Source organism: Heterodontus francisci, chromosome 4, assembly GCF_036365525.1.
Source record: "Heterodontus francisci isolate sHetFra1 chromosome 4, sHetFra1.hap1, whole genome shotgun sequence".
In the NCBI taxonomy this organism is placed as follows: domain Eukaryota; kingdom Metazoa; phylum Chordata; class Chondrichthyes; order Heterodontiformes; family Heterodontidae; genus Heterodontus; species Heterodontus francisci.
The window spans coordinates 72614263-72635951 of NC_090374.1; the positions used below are offsets into that span (position 1 = coordinate 72614263).

The window sequence follows — 21689 nt, forward strand, 5'->3', positions numbered from 1 at the left end:
TGGTGGCCGCCCCCTCTACATCATCGGGGGCGGCCACTCTGCCCCCTCCATTTAAATTAGCCCCGTGTGTAATATCGCAGGGCTCCTGGGCAGCACTTCCGTGTCGGAAGGCCACCGAATTGAAAGCGTGCAAATTCCGGCCAAGGTGATTGGTAGAAGGATTAGAGGGGAAATGAGGATAAACCTTTCACCCAGAGGGTGGTGGATGTCTGGAATTCATTGCCTGGATTGGTGGTGGAAGCAGAAAGCCTCAACTCATTTAAAAGGTACCTGGACCTGCACCTGAAGAGCTGTAACCTGCAAGGCTACAGACCAGGTGCTAGAAGGTGGGATTAGATTGGGCGGCTAATTTTGTCTGCCAGCGCAGACATGATAGGTTGAATGGCATCTTTCTGTGCCGTAACCTTTCTATGGTTCTAAATACCACCAGGCCAATTCAGGATACTCAAAATGGAGGAGCTTTTTGTCATCTTACTGAACACAAGAACTCAAGCTATTCCAAACAATAACAACATACTTCATGAACGGTGTCTTTGGATATTATTAAATTGGCCCTGTAGAGTTCTTGGAGCTGAAATTCTGTGGAGGCTTACTGAGCCGGAGTTGTGGAGAGAGATCAGTGGAGCTGCACACAATTTCAGTCTGCCAGTCTCACAAGACTACACAGGTCATTTGATATTGGAGCCTTGATACTGGAGCCTTTTGTGTGAAGGAATTGTTTTACAGTTGACTCCAAGTACCTCATCCAAGCAGAACTGCGCCCCAAGCACTGAATTCCAATATAACAAACCACTTCCCATTCACCCGCATTGTGTGTTCGATTCTTGATCCAAGAATAACTGTGAATTACAAAATCCCGTTCCAAGCATAAAATGTCCCACAATTATCTGCTTTTAATGCGCTGCACATTAAATTTGGCCAATCCACAGCCAAGTTTCATCTAGAGACAGAAGCATATTCGCCAAGTCTAATTACTTTTGTGTAAAACAAAGGATTTTGTTAACTGTTTTCTGTTTTGTTTATAGTGAATTACCAAATGAATGATTAAATGGGCTGTGGCATAAAGATTAGCAAATTGACTACTTTTATCTGCGGTTTACAGAAATCCTGATCCAAGCATAATCCTGATGCAAGCATAACATTTACGGGCAAACCAGTTATGTGTTTATTCGGATTCAACTGCAATTGTTAAAAAAAGTCAGTCTGTGTATTATTTCTACAGCACAGAATGCTCCTGGCCATTTCTAAAAAAAAAAGATATGTCTTCCTTTAATTGAGATAGCAACAGTAAAAGAATGAAATAAATCTTGATTTTAAAAAGGACTGCAATTTTTGTTTTTACTTTAGAATGGTTAAATCAGAAAGTAGATTGGTGCTGGGCTCAGAGGCAATAGGTGAGTGTTGATTTTTCTGTCTGAAAGCTTTATATGCAGGTGAAGCACCGTAGGCTGCTAGGGACAGGAAATGTCATTAAATATCAATGTCCATATACGAGTGCTCAAACGATGGCAAGCCTTGCTACATTTAGTGCATTTGTGTGGATTTTGAAATAAAAAAGGTCAATTTTTAAAAATCTGACGCCACTGCAATCTTCAACCATTTAACTGTCAGACTGCAACAACACTGATTTTAACAACTGAACAGTAGCACTCCTTTAAGGGATGACCAGCTGTCATACACGCTGGCATCTGACTGGTAACATTCAGATTCATGTGAACAGTCTTCATCCTTGTACGATCTATTCTAGATACTTAAATGCCTTTCTCACTTAGCTTAGCTGTTCGGCATAAAATACATTTTCCAGGCTGAAGGTCAACTATCTGTAAGCTGTAACGGTGATTAAGTTGCCAGGCTTGGTTAGTGACAAAGCATGCTGCACTATCAATTAAGGCCATGCAAAACTAGGCCTAAACCGTGTGATGTGGGTCCATTTTTGTGAACAGAGACTGGACTAAACACCAACACCCAAGAACTGGCTTGGTAAATTGCAACACAACTGTCACTTAGCAGCAGCAAGTGATTTTGTCTATCGCTTACAGGTGTAATACAGGATGTACATGTCAGGGACTCTGCTTGAAAAATCAAAGCAGGTTTTCCAAGTGATGCAGTCTGCACGATCAGTTCACTACCCTGTCCTAGGTTTATCCAATAGTTTGTTGAAATAAACGCAGACCACCTGTCATTGGTAATTATGAAAAAATGTGCATGTCAGATCAAGAAAGAAAGAACAGGAAAGACGCAGTTTAAAACTGGCAAGCATATGATATTTAAAGGAGATTTCAATGTTGCATGCAGCAATTACACAAATCTTAGTACAATAGGGGTGTCAGAGATCACAGCAACATTATTTCAGTGAAGTTAACTACTAAGGCACAAGCAATATATTTGTAGAGATTAATCATTACCAAGATGACAAGTCTGTGAATTAAGGTGGTGTGGTCATGCAATGCTTTGGAGTATCAATATATAGCACAATATCGTGGCTGAACAACACCGTGGCTGAACAACACCTTGAATCCCCACCCACTGAGCTCCTGATCTCAGCCTCACTTATGTGAAGAATAGAAAATCAGAGGTTGTGCACTTCCCACCCAGGAGTGAGAAAGGGAGGGAATAGGGAAAATCAGAAGAAGCATCCCTGGGTCACTCTCAGACACTATTTGTTGGCCAGCTCAAGAGTGATATTGGCAGAGATCTAGGGACAGGTTGCTTGTCTCTTGGCTGCAATTGATGCGTGGCCCAGGAGATCAGAGGAAGAGAAGCAAGAAAATATCTTTAAAAATACATGGAAATTTAATTTTAGAAGCAAAAGAAAAGATGGAGTAACAGGTCAAACATGCATAAATCTCTGATACAAGGAAGTGCATTACAAAAAGAATACTAGCCTGAAGAGTTATTTACACATTAAATTAGGATAATATTCATTGTCAAGAATAAAAAGGCACACATATTTGTTGGCTAACAAAGCTGCAAGTAGAAACATTTAAAATATAAGGCTTTAAAATTCTGTTCAAATGTTACTATGCATGGAGCAGTAAATAAAGATACAAGAAACCTAATAGTTTACGATCATTAATGCTTTGGTTGAATGTATCATATACAATGGCCATAAAATGTCCCTATAATCAACTGCACATGATCACTCCCTTGGCTTACGGTAATGATGTTGCAATCATTAACTCTTCATTGTGAGTAATCATCATGCATCAATAACAGAGAACACACAAGAGTTGGCATTTGCACTGAAAGGATTTGCCAATGCAAAACTGAATGAAATCACAACATAAAATTGTTTTTCAAAATATAGTTTTTAGTAAGATTTCAAGGAGTGATTTCAAGGCAATGTATATAATCTGAAGATTCGGGTGACCGTTAAAAACTGCTTGCGCTACGCTTTGTGGCTTTTGACATCATCTAAAATGCAGATTAGATTAGTGCCTGCTGCTAATCATTCTTATGCATCAATTATTTTCTACGTAAAATACTTAAAGTTTTTCACAGGTTGAGAGAGGTAACAAAATGCATATCAGCTCTTAATTTTAGATTTTTAATGAAGACCAATAAATCAGAAAAAATACTACTTCAAAACATTTACTCAGGCTACACATTTGAAATTTTATCAAAATATATTGTAGATCCATAACCCTTTTGATTTAAAAGTCTCCTAATGTAATCTGGTAATAATTGCAACTATATACATGTTGGAATGAAATTACTGTGTTTTCATGTGTTTTGGCTCTTTTGTAGCCTTTGATATAATTTATTTATTTTCAATAATATGTTTTTCTTCCCAAAATGTCATCTGTATATTTATAATGTTGACTATTTGAAGGCATAAGACAAATGCAGTATCTCACAGAACACTTCTTTTTATCATATATTTATTGAATACACTTGCATGTTGTAATCTTGTTACATCTTTTACACAATGCAAAAATATAATTGAAGCTCTCGGAAGGTTAATCACTAAAATCTGAAATCATTACCATCTGTCCAGAAAAATTCAATGTAAAAAGAGTATAGTACTTTCTAGTAGTGCCCCTTGAGCTTCTGGAGGTTGCTGTGGTAGACTAACAGAAGTCACCAGACTGTGAAAATAAATTGTACAAATATTTTTGCCAGACATGGAGGGTGATGGCAGCACTATTCAAAAAACATAATTTACACTTTAATGGCAGCAGTAATTTAAAAAAAAAATCAGTAACATCCCTGAATTATATATTGCTTTAGTGTTGCAACCTACGTAAGTCATTATTATGTAAGCTCTCAATTTAACTGAAGTTAATTTGACAGATTCTTTTTAAACATTACCAGTCTGGAAAAGTTAAAATTTATTACAAAATAAAATACAGATTATATCTGGAAACACCCTGTAGTCGGGGAATTTTCACTTGAAAAGCTATTATTGAAACAGTTCATTGTGATAATTTATCTCTTTGCATAAAGGTGGAATGAGGGTTAAACAATTTTTGTGAGGTTGACTGTGTGGGTTCAGTGGGCACAGGAAGAAACCTTTGCTTGCTATAATTTTTCTTCCTGTTTCAAGTCACCCACCCTCAGGGTTACATTTTTTTATGACTTTATTGCTTTACAAACATCTATACACCGATGGTGCATGTGTTGACCTTCTGTTTATTACAGTGACCTCTTGCTAGCCTGTATTAATGAACAGTACTGAAAAAAGAAAAAGAGGGGAGATCAATCCAACCATCTCGGATTTATGGACACTATTGGGCACTGCCTTCAGTCAACTCCATAAACTTATAATCTTCCAATTAATACCCCTGTGCTAACATCTCTTACCCCACTAATCTTAGAATAATGATCATTCTATAACTTACCTACTTCAGATGAGTTATTTATAATTTATATCCAATTTGAAGTTCTATTTGATTTTTTTTTTAGGGCAATACAATCAATGATTTCTCCAGCCTTCACAGATCTTCAGTGAGCTCGAACTCTAAACCATCATACAGACAGTTGTATGTAGATCAGGTCCTGACCACTGCAGCTAAGTTGCAAATGAATAAAGTCTGCCAACAGATCTGGAATGTTCCAGGTGTACTCATGTAAACAGAAATGACTCATTTGCTTTAAAAGCAATTACACTTAGATTTTTTTTGGCTCTATCAGCACTATGCAGCATTTAAAAATAACAAAACAAAAATTCCTTGGTGAAAAAATAATTTCTACTTATAGATGATTTAAGAAAAATATATTACTTTCTATAGTGATGGCTTTCTGGATATTATGTAACTAACAATTATTATTAAAACTCTAATGGCATCTTTTGTGATGAAACCTTCACCCTAATAAAAAAATTAATGAAATCATTGATATATAGATATTTATATTTAATGATTAAAGTAGTACATTCATAATTCCATCAACAAATGTCAAACAATCATCTGCTGATCTTAATAATGTGCATTTTTATCAGCAAAGTACTAAAGTAATTTCACAAAAATGAACACTGTGCTTTTCTGGGTGACAGATTCTAATTATGCTTCATCTTCATTTATTTACATACAAATACTGGTTGTAGTAAGGGAGAAACACTCCTAGCCTGGGGCCATGTCTCCTCCAACAATAAGCATGTGACTTGAAACATAATCAGCAATATTTTGACACTGAACTACCTAAAACGTTGCAAAACAACTTCTGAAATGCTTTAAACATTAAAATATATTGTAAGTAATTCAAATGTGTGAACATAATAAATATGAGCCTAAAAATCATTGATATTGTTATGATCGAGGAGTGAGGAGTGCACTGTCTTTTCTAGTTCCACTTCTCCACAGGTCACAACATATATTTTTTTTAAATGTTTACCCAGTTACTGATGCAGTCAATCATATACACTGCTCTTTATCCCAGAATAAAATGCACCAACCAGGTTTCTTTAATAAACAACAAAATTATCAGTTTATTATAAAACAAGACTTAACCAGTAATGAAACAAAGCATTAACACACAGATTGAAATACGAAAGTTTCCTTTTTTTAAATTCCCCACAGACATACTCACACACACACTGAAAAAGTAAAGAAATTCCCTCTGCAGAGGCCTGTTACAAAAAAAAAGAATACTTTGGCCAAATACTTGCTAATTCTTGAAGAAAAAAAAAGATATGGAAAGATGTCAGTTGTCTCTTTTTGGTCTGGCGTCCCAAATACGCGTAAACGGCTGTCACTGGGATCTTTCTGGAGCAGTTCTTTTCAGGTGACGTTGAGGATCAGTTTGGCAGGCTTTCTAGGAGAAATGCAGCATCAGGAGTTTCTGGCAGGCTTTTTAGGAGAAATGTAGCAACAGTTTCTCAATTTCTTATACTTGATTCTCAGGAGGTTCTTAAAGCGATGGAAGAGGGTGAGCTGATGGTGGCTGCTCTCTTGGCTAGCTTTCTCCAACTGTCTTCAAAAAAGTTCACACCCCAACACACTGTCCAAAGCGAAACCAAGAACAATGGGCTGAATTTTACCCGCCCCTCGACATCAGGGGTCGTGGCGGGGTGGCCCGTAAAATACTTGCGGGAGACCCACGATGCCGAGAAGGCCCTGCCAAATTTTACCGGTAGCGGCAGCAAGGCCTTGGTGTGCCCCCACCCCGCCAGCCTTCATTTAAATATTAAAATCAATTAAAACAAGATGCAAATAAACCTACCTGGTTCTGGTGGCTGTCCCACGTTGATTTTACGGCCGCCAGCTGCAATACGCGTGCTTTCGGAACTCTGTTTGGAGTTCTGAGACGAGATGCTGGTGAGGAGGGGGCAGGACTAGAATTATCAGGGCGGGGCGGTGGGGGAGCGGGAAAAACACTTCTTATCGGCTGTGGGGATGGTGGGAAGGGGTTGAAAAGCAAATGGAAAGAGATTGGGGGGGAAAGTTTGGTTTGGGAATAAAGTTCATTTTGTTGATATTTGCTCCGAAAACAGACAAACACACAATGCACCACAATATCACTTTAAAAATTAAAATGACTTCTAAGGGCTTGAAGCCCTTTAGAAATGGCACTGGCGCCTGCGTGGTGGTGCCGAACACCCCTGTCAGGAATGGATCCGTCGCGCCCTCTGCGTCATCGGGGGTGGACGCTCCACCTCCTCCATTTATATAAACCTCCACACGTAATATCGCAGGGGCTCAGTGGCGGCCGATTAGTGTGGGCACACCGCCGACTTCAAAGCGCACCACCACGATGTGCGGCCATTAATAAAATTCAGTCCAATATCTCAAGAGTCAAGCCTCTTGACCACTATAAATTTTGACCTGTCATTTCTCTGTAAACATCTTCCCCAGGGTTTCTGTTGTTCATTGCTTAAAGCACATGACTTCCAGCAAGGTTGTTTTTAAACAACATCTGAGAGTCCTTTCAATGAACTGTCAATAACAAAGCAAAGTCCAGCTTCTATGAAATCTTCAGCCTTCCAATGAATCCATCTTCACAATTTAAATACAAGTCCTTAAAAAATATATACTTAACCAAAATTATCGAAACACTTTTGTAACAATATTAACGGATAAAAATTTATTGCTTTTGTACATTTTTCCTAACATTTTAACGGAGGCATTAACTCATTTAAAATAAATGATTAATGCTTGTATTAAAACGGTGGGTAGAGGAATGCCATAGGGATAAATTAAGTGGTGTCTACTAACATCATGAACAGTAACTTCCAGACTACTTTTGTATATTATCACAGTAGTAATGCAGCAAGTATTTGGCTAAATTTCTAAGAGACTGACAACTTGGTATGGCAATTTGGATTCTCCAAAATAGTAAGCCATATTGATTTACACATAAGCTTAAGAGATGTCTAATGTAACTACTGTATGGCCACTGTGTCAGTGTGCTATCAGTTATATACAAAGATTACTCTAAATTCAGATCTACCTAAAGAGAAAGGTCTTCCAGACTTTCAGTCTAGAGGCATATGATTACTACAAATGGGTTGTTCTACTTGATAAAACACAATATCAAGTGTACAGGGAGGGATATAGAATGCTTTAAAATGAACTTTAATGATATCGTCATGCGCACAAGAAGTGTGACGATTTAAAAATGTAAATGGTCCTGAAGGGCTTGAAGCCGTTAAAAATGGCACCGGCATCTGTGTGGTGGCACTGGATGCCATTGCTGGGGATGGAGCGCCCACCCCCTCTATGTCATCAGGGGCGGGCACTCCACCCCCTCCATGTAAATAAACCACCGCGCTAAATATTGCGGCGGCTTAGCGGGGCAAATCCCGCGTGTGCACCCTGTTGCTTAAAAAGCTCGCCGCCGAGATCGACGACAAGCTGGAAAAATCCAGCCCGGTATGTCTGCAGCTACCTCAATCAAGTGTTTAAATTATTCATATGATTTCCCAGAACAAAGAAAGATTTGGAGTTGGAAATAATTAATTTAAATTGCTATCTGCGACCTCCCATTTGTACCACTTGCTATGGAGATAGATGATGCAGGAGGTGCTTGTTGGTTTTTTGATCTGTGTGTGCTTGCTGACTGTCAGTTAGCTTTTGGAAAGCAGTTGGAAGTTAAATGGGCTCATGAACAAAGAGAAGGCAAGTGCCCTGCTGTAGAATTCTGCATTTACACTATACCTCAGTGAACTAGAAGTGATGCATTGACTTCAACTGAACTTTCAACCAAGAGAGAAATCTACAATCATCTCAGGCCTGCAACCAATGAGAACTTGATTTCCAAGATAATTCAACAGGAAATGATCTCATACATCAAAAGATAGCTGAGAAACTAATGAATTCAAGTGAATTCTTAAGAGCGGTGGTGCACTTTGGATTGGTCCCAGGGGAAGTGAACAAACTGCCAAGATCCTGTAACCTATAGGGGAACTGTTGGAGTGGAAGTAACAGCTAAACAGGAGAATTCTGTTGGGATTGAGAGTTTAAAGTAAACATCTTCATGTTCTGTTAAGATTTTAAGTTTAAAATATAAGCACTCCAAACTATAGTGTTAAGTTAGTGTTTTGCTTTGTTTTACTCTTCTACAGTAAAGGTTTTTGTTTAAAATGTGAAATCTTGTGGCATAATTCTTTCAGTAATAACTGGGAATTCAACTTTCTTTTTTAAAAAGTTAATGGTCCTTAATGGGATCGTAACACTTGGGATAGCTAAAACTCTCACTGATCCCCACCCCAAAGGCTCAGGCTGCACACAGTGCCTACTGTTATATGGCACCATACAGACTATAAAGATCTCAGATTTTAGATCTAATTTCTGCTGAGATAGTGGCAGTGCTGCCACTTTTTGACTCAAATGGCCATTGAAACTGAGTGTACATATAGATTTGAAAGACAACTGAAGGTGTTTCTCATGATACTATGGTAAGAAGGTGGGGTGGATCCTAAAAAAAAGGTTTGTTATGTGCAACGGACTCTCACTGTTCCTAAAACTTATGTTCATATGCAACGGCAACCAAAACAATGATATTTTCAGGAATACAGTCAGCATGTAAATTTGTGCCACTAATGCTTTCAACATGGGTGTAAGATGCCTGTATGACATTGGGCCTAAAAGAATTCACTAAGGAACAGACAAAGCAGGACAATAAATCTTTTCAGGGCTAATTTTTCAAATGTGAACTATGGCAGGGAACTTCACTTGCTGGCCGTATATACCAAAACATAGTGGATGCTCCGTAGTGCTTTTGCATTGATTAATTTCCATGCTGATTTAATGCCCATGATATGCACAGCTGGCAGGTGAGGCTCCCTGCCAGTAATGAACATTTATAAAGTTAGCACTTTGATGCCAAATTCCATTCCAAATAAATTATGTTACTGTTGTGAGAAAGAGCAACATACAACAATCTTGATTTAATCCTGGATGTGTCAATCAATTTGGGTTGGGGAAGTTGTGGTGCGGGAGGGGGGGGGGGGGGGCGGGGGAGATGAAATTGCCTGAAGTTACTGAGAATTTTTTGTATGTCTTCCACTGAAAACATCTTTATATAACCTTTTTGATTTCACATTGTCTTTATTGTTCCTCTCCATTTTAAACAGAGCTGCTGCTGAGTGTCTGCAATGACAGAAAACTTCCTGAGAGAACTGAAATCAATGTGTGGCAGTATAAGGCAACATTGGTGTTAGACGGAAGACTGTACCAAAGGGAGAAAATATTCAGTTCCACAGGCATTTTGTGAGTTTGTTGAAGAGCTTACAAAAGATACTTTGTTTACAACCTGTCCACTAAAGAGATGCTTATGTGTCTATGAGTTGCAGGAGCTTTCCTTGGTAGCACATTAATTTTGGTTGAGTGGAACTGACTGAAGACCTGTAATCTGGTCTTTATTGAGGCTGCTTTATGAAGGTGGGTGACAGCAGTCTGGGTGATGTTCTGATTTTTTTCCTCACTCTGTATGGTCTCTGCTGAAGAATAGTGGGAATAAACGCACATCCTACCCATCTAATGCTTGGTCTACTATGAAAAAAGGTGGGAAAAGTTGATGTATTAAGGATAACCTAATTAAAGAATAATAAATATTAAAGCCAAAATTAAATAATTTATCTTTATCCAATATCTAATTGTCCCAAAGTAGCACTAAAAGAACATACTGTTTGTTACAATCTCAAAGCTGAGGTTGGCACAGAACTAAAAACTATGGCGTCAAACTTCTTCACTGCTGCTCTCATTCCACCACCTTAACTTCAGCAGAAGTGCAGCAGACATTTATTGCATCTCCGATAGGTAGCTTGGTGAGGATGAGGTGAAGTAGGTTATTGCCTTGCGTTAGTTCTCTCACCACCTGCCATAAGTTCACCCTTCAGGACTCGGCTAAGTCTGTCAGTAGTGGTGTGAGCAAGCAACTCTTGATGTTTGAAGATTGAGTACATTCTGTGCCCTTGCTACCCTCAGTGCTTCTTCCAAGTGGTGTTCAACATAGAAGAATACTGATTGTGGTGAAGTTAGAGTGGAGTAGCAGGAGCAGCTGTGAGGAAACTCCACCCCCCCCCTGACAACTTTATCTTTGCAGTCATATCCAACAAGTAGTACTTGGCAAAATGTTGAAATGTGATCAGTTTACTGTGACAACTGATATCAAACGGCAGCTATAGCGAGTGCAATGGTTGTTTAATTTGCCAGTTGAACTTGAAAGACAAAATGTTGTGGTCCAGTGGAAGACACCAGTTGTGACTGTTAGCAACAAGATACTTCTTGCAGTACAGATCCACAAGAGGTGGTGGCACAGTGGTATACAGTTGGGAGGGAATGGCCCTAGGAGTTCTCAACATTGACTCTGGATCCCACTAAGTCACATGGCATCAGTTAAAACATGGGCAATGAAACCTGCTGATTACCACGTAGCACTGTTCTTCATCTGATGAACCAGTGATCCTTCATGTTGAACACTACTTGGAAGAAGCACTAAGGTTAGCAAGGGCATAAAATGTACTCTGGGTGGGGGACTTCAATCACCAAGTGTGGCTCGCTGGTACCACTGCTGACTGAGTCGGCCAAGTCCTGAAGGACACAGCTTGATTTGTGGCAGGTGGTCAAAGAACCAACACAAGGGAATAACCTACTTGACCTCATCCTCACCACATTATCTGTCACAGATGCATTTGTCTATGATAATATTGGTAGGAGTGACCACTGCACAGTCCTTGTGGAGATGAAGACCCATCTTCACGTTGAGGACATCCTCCATCGTGTTGTGTGGCACTACGATTGTGCTAAATGGAATAGATACAGAAAAGATTTAGCAGCTCAAAACTGGGTATTCATGAGGCACCGTGGGCCATTAGCAGCAACAAAACTGTATTCCTCCACAATCTGTAACCTCATGGCCCAGCATATCCCTCACTCTATCATTACCATCAAAACAGGAGAACAACACGAGTTCAGTGAGAAGTGTAGAACAGCATGCCAGGAGCAGTACCAAGTGTATTTAAAAATGAAGCGCCAACCTGGTGAAACTGCAACCCAGGACTACATGCACTCTAAACTGCAGAAGCAGCATACTATGGATACAGCTAAGTGATCCCACAACTGACGAATCAGATCAAAGCTCTGCAATCCTATCACATCTAGTCGTGAATGGTGGTGGACAATTAGGCAACTAATAGGAAGAGGAAGCTCCATGAACATCCCCACCCTCAATGATGGCAGAGCCGAGCGTGCGAGTGTAAAAGGCAAGGCTGAAGTGTTTGCAATCATCTTCAGCTAGAAGTACTGAATGCATGATTCATTTTGGCCTTCTCCTGACATCCCCACCATCACTGAAGCCAGCCTTCATTTTTTTCGAATCACTCCATTCGAAATCAAGAAACAGCTGAGCGCACTGGATATGGCAAAGCCTATGGGCTATGCCAACATCCCAACTGCAGTGCTGAAGACATGTTCCAGAACTAGCTGATTCTCTAACCAAGCTGTTCCAGTACAGCTACAGCACTGACATCAACCCAACAAAGTGGAAATTGCCTGGGTATATACTGATCACAAAAGGCAGGACAAATTCAATCCGGCTAATTACTGCCCCATCAGCTTACTCCCAACCATCAGCAAAGTGTTGGAAGGTGTCATCGACAGTGGTATCAAGTGGCACTTACCAATAACTTGCTCAGTTTTCGTTCCGCCAGGACCACTTGGTTCCAGACGTCATTATAGTCTTGGTTCAAACATGGACAAAAGAGCTGAATCCCAGAAGTGAGGTGACAGTGACTACCCTTAATATCAAGGCAGCATTGGACTGAGTGTGACAACAAAGAGCCCTAGCCTTCACAGGTTGGAGTCATACCTAACACAAAGAAGATGGTTGGAGGCCAATCATCTCAGCCCCAGGACCTTGTTACAGGATCTCCTCAAGGCAGTGTCCTAGGCCCAACCATCTTCAGCTGTTGCATCAATGCATCCATCATAAGGTCAGAAGTGAAGATGTTCGCTGATAATTGCACAGTGTTCAATGCCAATACTGTGGCTACAAGAGATGGTCAGAAGTCTGTGGTGACTGAGTCACCTCCTAACTTCCCAAAGCCTTTCCATCATCTACAAGGCACAAATTAGGAATGTGATAGAATGTTCTCCAGTGGCCTGGATGAATGCAGCTCCAACAACACTTAAGTAGCTCGACACAATCCAGGACAAAGCAGCTCACTTGATTAGCACCACATCCACCACCTTAAATATTCACTCCCTCCACCGCCATTGCACTGTGGCTGCAATGTGTACCATCTATAAGATGCACTGCAGCAACTCACCAAGGCTTCTTAGACAGCACCTCCCAAACCCACACCCTCCATCACCCAGAAATATAAACACAGCAGGTGCATGGGAACACCATCACCTGCAAGTTCCTCTCCAAGTCACAGACCATCATAACTTGGAAATATATCACCATTCCTTTATCTTAATTGGGTCAAAATCCTGTAATTGGCTCCGACAGCACCTTGGGTGTACTTTCACCACATGGACTGCCACAGTTCAAGATGGTGGCTCACTATCATCTTCTCAAAGGCAATAAATGCTGACCTAGCCAGTGAACAAATTAAAAAAAAAATTGATAGATATTCTAAAAATAATACTTGGTGTAAATATATTACCTGCCATTAACTTCGTCCTCTCTCTATCTCTCCTGAAACTGTTAACTCTTTTCTGAGGTATGAGTTCCACAGGCAACAATTATCCTCCAGTACTGTACTCATATGCTTATTATTCGTATGAAAGGCTTTACAGTGAGTATTGGCCAGCTATTTGATTACAAGGGACATTGCAGCCAAACCTGACCTCCTCCTCACTCAACATTCACACATGCACTTTCAGCCATGTTTGCTGTCTAGTGATCAGGAGGAGGAATTTTGATTGAGCTTTTCCCTCTCTAAGCCGGGCACTCAGATCAACTGTAGCATCCCTCTCACCACACCTCACAGCTCAGATCAATTAACTCAGCCCAGTCAGAAGAGCAAACCTAAGACCCTCAATTAACATCACTAAAAAAAGCAGATTATCTGGTCATTATCACATTGCTGTTTTTGGGAGTTTGCTGTGCAAAAATTGACTGCCTCATTTAGCTACTTTACAATAGTGATTACAATTCGGAAGTATTTAATTGGCTGTAAAGCACTTTAAGACATCCTGAGGTTGGAAAAGGTGCTATATAAATGCAAGTCTTTCCTTCTTAACTCATGGGATCAGTATAAAGATGTCAACAGGACTGAAGTTGTTGATGAGCACATGAGGCATTGTAGTATACATGAAAAGGAGTTCCTGTACTTCTGCCCCTTATGATTTTTTCCATTGATTTTCTAGCATGGTTAATAGAATTTGAAAGTTAACGAATACAGAAAAATCATAACTATCTCATTTTAAAGTTAACATTTATTTATGATATTACATAAGAGATTACATAAAATTGGCCACTAATGTAAAACTAGAGAGAACAGTGGTTTATTACACCAGCAGCTCAGTACTTAATAAAGGTGGAGGAGTTAAATGGCACTTTAGTTCATGGCTGAAGAACAGCTTCTGTTGGGCCTGTTTTACAGAGGATTAAGCAATAGCTAGCTAATGGGTCATACTTCACTTCTTTAAAAATTTCCCAAATTGCTTGCTTGCACAGAACCTAGGACTCCCAAACGTGCACAGAGAGAACATGATTATTAAGAACAATGAATCTTTGTGACAAGATCTAGGTCAGTAAAAATTGTGCAAGCATAACCATTTTAGAAGTAACTAATCTTTTCAAGATTATGATCTGATGTATCCCAATTAAAGATCTATTTAATAAATGAAACCACCTGTAGCCATGCTTGAAGCTGGCTTTTGTTAGTCATCTTGTCACTGTTCTGTGTAAACCACTCACAGTTTTGGCTAGTAAGGGCCATCTAAACTGTCAAGGGCTGACAACTCAGGTTTGTTCAGAACATATAGCAGTTCTCACTACGAAACTGATCGAAGCTCAATTTACTGATTGGTCAGTGTGTTTCAGCTTTGGTCACTGGATATGACTTTTGATCGTCATACTGGATTAAGAATCTGCAAAGCAATCTTTTCAAACAGCAAAGGTGACAAACACTAATATAGATAAATAATTCAAGTGCATTAGCAAATACTGCCTCAAAAGCAGAACTGCTGGATTAATATGGCAATTTACACAACAGTTGATGAAATGCATGTTTGCAATCTGTCATAGTTGGATTAACTAAAAATCATCTGCAAATATCAGACTGTCAATATTTTTGATCCTTAAAAATAATTTAAAGCATTTTATTACTATAACAAAATTTTCCGTTAATGCCATTATTTCCAAGACATGCTTCAAACAAAGCCTGTCATGCTGTTAAAAACTATTCACTATAAGTTCATATTCAGTATATAAAACATTTTTGATGGCACGTTCCAAGTAGCAGCCTGGTGTCAGATTTCCAGCATCTGCAGTATTTTGCTTTTGTATCCTGATGTCATACTGTTTTGAAACTTAAGTTCTAACTATGTATGTTAGACAATAAAAATTGATTTAACTGTATGTATATACAAAGTTGTGTATTTGTCTGTTCTTGATCGGATTCCACTGTATCAAATTGGACTGCATTTTGCTCTCAGGGGCAAAATAACAGTGCCAGCTGTTCGTTACACTTGCGCACAGCTTTTTATGGGATTCAGCGCTGGAATTTACTTTAATTAGAGAGCTATTTCAATGCAGCGCCCTCTGCAGGAGATCTGGGACCTGTGTGAAAGAGACAATGGGCTGCATTTTAAGTCTCCGCTGCTGAAGTAGGCGGCATACATAAAAAAATGCGGCCTGCCGTATGGGGACCACGTCACGGAGCCGATGCGGCTCAGTTGCATGGCCACGGCGCCCACCTCCTGTGATGACGTGGAGGGGCGGGCGAGCCGTCACCTGCAACGGCATTCGGCGCCAATGCGCAGGTGCAACACCATTTTTAAAGGGCTTACAGCCCTCAATGTACATTTTAAAATTAAAGGGCCAGGTAATGTCAAGTTTCGTAAAACTGTATAAAACAACCGAACCATGCACTCTCCAACCCCGCCCCCCCCCCACCCCCCCCACCACCCCCAATGGCAGATCACAACATTCCTGCCCTTCTCCCCCCCGGAATACAGATATTGAAATTTTGACCTTTCCCCCGCCCCAAAGTTTGGCATCTTAGTCCTTTACCCCTTCCCATCACTCCCCCGACCAATACGCATTGTTGTAACCCCACTGCTCCCTCCCGCACAGAGAAAATCAACTCCTCCCCCCCCCACTCACAGGTGTCGTGCTACATTTCCCCAAACGGGGATTCGAAGGCGCAGCATTGTCGGCTGCCCGAATAATGATTGGGACACGGTGGCTGAATTGCTGTGGCCTACGTGGTAAGTAAGCATTAATATATTTTACTGCTGGTCCCGTCACTGAGTGGCGGGGCAGCCACCATGAGGCTTCACCGCCACCGCCGCCGAGATTAGTTCGGGACCTGCCGCCGTCAGGGTTGGTGGCGGGCCTCAGCCATACCGATCTTCATGCCCCCCCACCACCGTTACTGGCGGCGGAGGGGCTTTAAAATCCAGCCCAATGTGTATGCAGCAACCAATCAGTTTGAAGAATCATTAATGAGCAACACAGAATCTGAACCAAGAAGTGCCAGAATATTTCACTCATTGTCAAATGATGTAAAGAAAGCAAAATAAAGATAGGGAAAGAAAAATGGAATTGAGAGAGAGAAAAAAGAGACAGAAAGAATAAAAAAAATTAATTTTATTAAAAACATTTTATTATTTTAAATCTCCAAAGATAATTACACAGTTATGAAAGTTAATGCTCGAGAGTTTGTCTGGCAACAATACCGTATTTTTACATTGTTAAAAATATACTTGCCCTAGAATTGACAAGCCCTAACCTTTTTCTGGCTAGCTTAGTGGCTACCTATCATGTATGTACAGCAACTTCACACCATGCAATATATTTCAATGGCATGTCTCTTGGCAAGATACTGCTAATGTGAAGCTTCTGGAGGAGGACGGCAACTCGGAAGCAACTTCCTGATTTGCATGTTTAACTGTGAGCGAGGTAACTGTACAATTTACACTTTAATAACAATATGTGCTGTTAGCCTCACCATTACTTCTACAGAAAAATCTGGTCTAAAATGTTGGATTAATATTTTCCAGCAATTTTCAACTTAATAGAAGCAGTAGGCAGCATGGTGGTACTGTGCAGAGTAGTGGGTTAAGAAAGGATCACATTTCCACAAACTGGGTTACCAAATCAGCTTTGTCATTGTGAAGAGAAAAAGAATGCCTCCCTTCAAAAAGGGAGAGAAAATTAAAAGGAGGGCCACTCTGCAACTCTTGAGCATCCCTTTCGAAGAAGACCTGATTGAAAGTCATCCATCTACTCTATTGGAGTAAAATGGTGTGTAACATGGGAAAAAAACTGAAAGGGATAGTGAAAAATATATTTCTTTAGAACTTTGGAAAGAGTGGGATGAGTGGGCAGTCCAGAGCTCTCAGCTGGGAAGCTGCCTGGGGCATTTTAGGAGACAGAGCTATAACGTAGGTTTTCTATGAAGAGCATCAGATCACAAAATCATCCCTGAGATATTAATTCTGGAAAAAAATGAAAACTATATTGTGGATTCCTGTTGTACCAGCTACAAATGTGATAATAAAAGTTTTCAATTTCATGATAGGTATATAAATAAAACATAACCCTTATATAAAATTAATAATTTCACAGCAAAATGAATAGAAGTCATTCAAAAATATAATTATTTTAGACATTTTGATCACACTGCCTGTTTAGCAGGATGTGAATATGTCTTCCCAACCAGTTTGACAGAAAATGTTTTTGGTATGGCATAAAGTATATAGCACAGTCTTCTACATTAACCACTACCTTAGTGCCTGGGGGAGAGAGCACTACCTCTGATTAGAGGGGTTCCATCTTACAGCAAAAATCCATAAATGATCACTTTTTTATGATATCAAACTACACATAATTTTGAATATTCAATTTACAACAGCAACTTGCATTTATATAGTAAAATGTCCCAAGAACCTTTGCAGAGGTGTAATCAGAACAAATGGGTGCAAAGAAGCAGATATATAGAGTGACCAAAAGCTTGGTCAAAAAGATAGGTTTCAAGGCAGACCTTAAAGCACTTACAGATTCACTTCCTCTCCACAATGGTTTCGGAACTTGGACATTGATTCCTTCATGCTCCATACCTTGTCTACAAGCCAACTGCATTCCTACCACAGGACTTCAGGTATTGAGCTCCCGTCATACAATCATCTCCTTATCTCTGTTTATCAATAGGGCATGTTTCATCTAATCTCTGCCGTGCTGATGTAACCTGAGTCCCTTTGTCCATTCGCTTGACCATTTTGGCAGCCACTCTAGACCCAGGTCCATTACTTCTTTCTCCCTTTTTTTCTTTCTCTTGGTCCCTTCTCTCCTATCTCTTCCCCATCTGGTCACCCAGCCATGTCAACTTTTATTTTTCACCTCTTGCGTACTTTGTCTCTATCTAATTTATACCCCAAGCCATCCCTACTTGTCTCCTTTCCCACTCTCCTACTACCATGCCAAGTTTGAATGCACCTTAGATAAGCTCACAGCTAGCTTCTCTGTCTCTCATGGCATTCTGAAAAAGGCCTATCATAACACCCGCCACTGCCTCCCTGTAAGCAGCAACTAAATAACTGCCCCATTCTTCTCTGCTGCTGTTCACTCTCATTCCACCTGGCTCCAAATTAGTAAGCAAAAAAAAAAAAACTTACCTTTTCTTCAGCGGTCCCTTCAACGGCCCTTAAAGGGTCCACTGCTTAAGCTGCTGTGGACTCGGAAAAACGGAGGGAAGCATGTGCTCTTCTCAGTTATTGCTGAATTTGGCATCAGGGTATTAAAATGGGAGATGGGCTCCCAATTAGCATATTCAAAGGATCTAATGCTTGTTTTAGGTTGGCAGACACCCTGGACACATGGAAGTTGCTGGCTTCCAATATGCATAGAAATTGGCCAGCTTAATTCTTATTTTTAAATTGGTTATGACATGCAGCAATTTCTCTCCCATTGTCCATGGTTACAATCTCCGTACCCTTACCACTGAATCCATCTACTCCCTGGCCACTGTTCACTCTCAAAGTCTTTTCACCCCCAAGATAAGCTTCAGAACCTGTGTCCATCACAATGACTGCTTGCTTCCACCTCATTTCAGGCTATCTGCTGGTGAAACCCTCACCCATGCCTTTGTCACACCCACATTTCAATGTTCTCCTGGATGTCCTCCCATCCTCCACCCTCTATCAACTTCAAATCAGGCAACGCTTTGCTATCCTTACTCTACCCTACATCAAGTCTCTCTCACCCATCACCAATGTCCTTGTGGACCTACATAGGCTCCTGGGCTCAACTTAAAATTCTGATCCTCATGTTTAAATCCCTTCATAGTATCATCCCTCCCTATCTCTATAACCTTCTGTGGCCCTACAGACACCCAGAACTCTCCACACCTTGCTCCCTGCCCTTTTATACATCCCCACCCCGTCCTCTTCACCCTACTGTTGCTGGCTGGGACTTCAGTTCTGAAATCGCCTCTCTAAACACCTCTGCCTCTCCATCTCCTTCTCAAAAATGGAACCATAGAACCATAGAAATATTATGGCACAGAAGGAGGCCATTCAGCCCATCGTGTTTGCACTGGCCGAAATATTTGGCGCCCAATCTAATCCCACCTTCCAGCACCTGGTCCATAGCCTTGCAGGTTACAGCACTTCAGGTGCATGTCCAGGTACCTTTTAAATGAGTTGAGGGTTTCTGCCTCCACCACCATTCCTGGCAGTGAATTCCAGACGCTGTTACTGGAGTGAAGAAAGGACTTGTTAAACAGATCAGTCGTGGCTGGAAAAGACAGTTGCATATTAACAGACAGTGTTTGGGAGGACAAAGCAGCCATTCCCTGACACATTCAACCCACAATGGACCTTTGATCACCAGATGTTGAAGGTGGGGGAGCCCTCTGAGTGAAAAAGTTTTTCCTTATGTCCCCTGGTACGACCAGGTGAGAAAGGCATCTAAGGTTCCCTCTCAGCCTTCACCTGGTCTTACCGTAACAGGGTTTAATTTTAAACACACCGTGTTTTTAGCTCCCCCTTGGTGAATCCTTGTTCGCCACTTTCCAATTATAAGGCAAAGAAACCAGTCCAAAACGGCTTTCTTAGGTTTAAAGAAGAAAAGTTGAAATTTATTAAACTTAAACTCTAATTCAGTTGACGCCTGCGGATACACGACGCGCCCACGCTGGCATGCATACGGGATACACGTATCCAATTAGAGACAGAAAAGAGCAGAAGAAAAATAAAGTGGAAAAGTTTGAGGCAATATCTGAAGAGTTTTTGTTACAGTTCTTCAAGCTCACTGTACAGTCCTTGATTGTAGGTAAATTTTGCTTTTCGTTGGGGTCCAGTATTCTTCTTAAACCTTGTTAGCTGTCGGAGATTTTTCTCTCTTGGGGTTCATGTGTCTTTAGTGGATTCAGAGGCTTGTGAGAAAGATATGGGAGCAGACAGGAGAGAGATTGTTTCAGTCCAGGAGCAAACAGACACTCTGCCCAAACTGTTTGTACAAATTCAAAAAAACTCAGTTTGCCCAGCAGGTTAGTCATGTGACTAGCTGGTTTGACCATGTCCGTTTGTGTATTCGGCCATCTTAGCAGTCAAACCCGGAATGCGAGCTCCCCCACCTTCAATGTCTGGTGATCAAAAGTCCATTGTGGGTTGAATGTGTAAGGGATTGGCTGCTTTGTCCTTCCAAACACTATCTTCACTCCAGTAACAGTCTAAAATCAATGTTCATGACAAAATTAATGTGCCTCATTCTTGGCAGTTGGGGCCAAGCATGACACCCCTTTAATCCTTCTACCAATCACCTTACATCTGTGTCCCCTGGTAACTGACTTCTCCGCTAGGGGAAACAGGTCCTTCCTGTCTACTCTATCTAGGCCCCTCATAATTCTGTACACCTCAATTAAGTCACCCCCCCAGCCTCCTCTGTTCTAAGGAAAACAACCCTAGCCAATCCAATCTTTCCTCATAGCTACAACTTTCAAGCCCTGGCAACGTTCTTGTAAACCAGCATTTATACAGTTCCAGCATTACATCACTGCTTTTATATTCTATATCTTGGCCAATAAAGGAAAGCATTCCATTTGTCTTCTTCACCACTCTACCTACCTGTCCTGCCACCATCAGGGACTGTGGACATGCACTCCAAGGTCTCTCACTTCTTCTACCCCTCTCAATATCCTCCCGTTTATTGTATATTCCCTCACTTTGTTTTCCGTCCCCAAAAGCATGACCTCACACTTCTCTGGATTGAATTCCATTTGCCACTTTTCTGCCCACTCAACCAAAGCATTGCTATCATTCTGGAGTCTCCAGCTATCCTCTTCACGATCAACTACATGGCCAATTTTTGTGTCATCAGCAAATTTCCCAATCATGCCTCCCAAATTTAAGTCCAAATCATTAATATATACCACAAGCAGCAAGGGTCCCAACATTGAGCACTATGGAACACCACTGGAAACTACTTTCCATTCGCAAAAACATCCATTGACCACTACCCTTTGTTTCCTGTCACTGAGCCAATTTTGGATCCAACCTGCCACATTCCCCTGTATCCCATGGGCTTTCATTTTTCTGACAAGTCTGCCATGCGGGACCTTGTCAAATGCCTTA

The 21689-nt window shown here is 40.7% G+C and overlaps 1 protein-coding gene and 1 long non-coding RNA gene across 5 annotated transcripts in view; one reads left to right on the top strand and one right to left on the bottom strand.

Moving 5' to 3' along the window:
• Positions 1–11408, top strand: part of LOC137369085 (uncharacterized) — a 34092-nt gene extending 22684 nt beyond the window's left edge. For 2 of the 3 annotated variants that reach the window (XR_010974866.1, XR_010974868.1), the window contains 2 exons: positions 1348–1394; positions 4906–5302. This is a non-coding gene — a long non-coding RNA (uncharacterized lncRNA). Of the gene's footprint in view, positions 1–1347; positions 1395–4905; positions 5303–10012 lie in introns of those variants that run through there. The other variant, XR_010974867.1, reaches the window with a different exon arrangement.
• arb2a (ARB2 cotranscriptional regulator A) overlaps positions 1–21689 on the bottom strand; it is a 771898-nt gene that overhangs the window by 4609 nt on the left and 745600 nt on the right. Inside the window, exon 11 of one of the 2 annotated variants that reach the window (XM_068029694.1) lies at positions 4066–4088. The exons of the other annotated variant lie outside the window; for it this stretch is intronic. Coding sequence (XP_067885795.1) covers positions 4081–4088 — 8 coding nt within the window. The 3' untranslated portion in view covers positions 4066–4080. Of the gene's footprint in view, positions 1–4065; positions 4089–21689 lie in introns of those variants that run through there. 2 annotated transcript variants of the gene reach the window in all.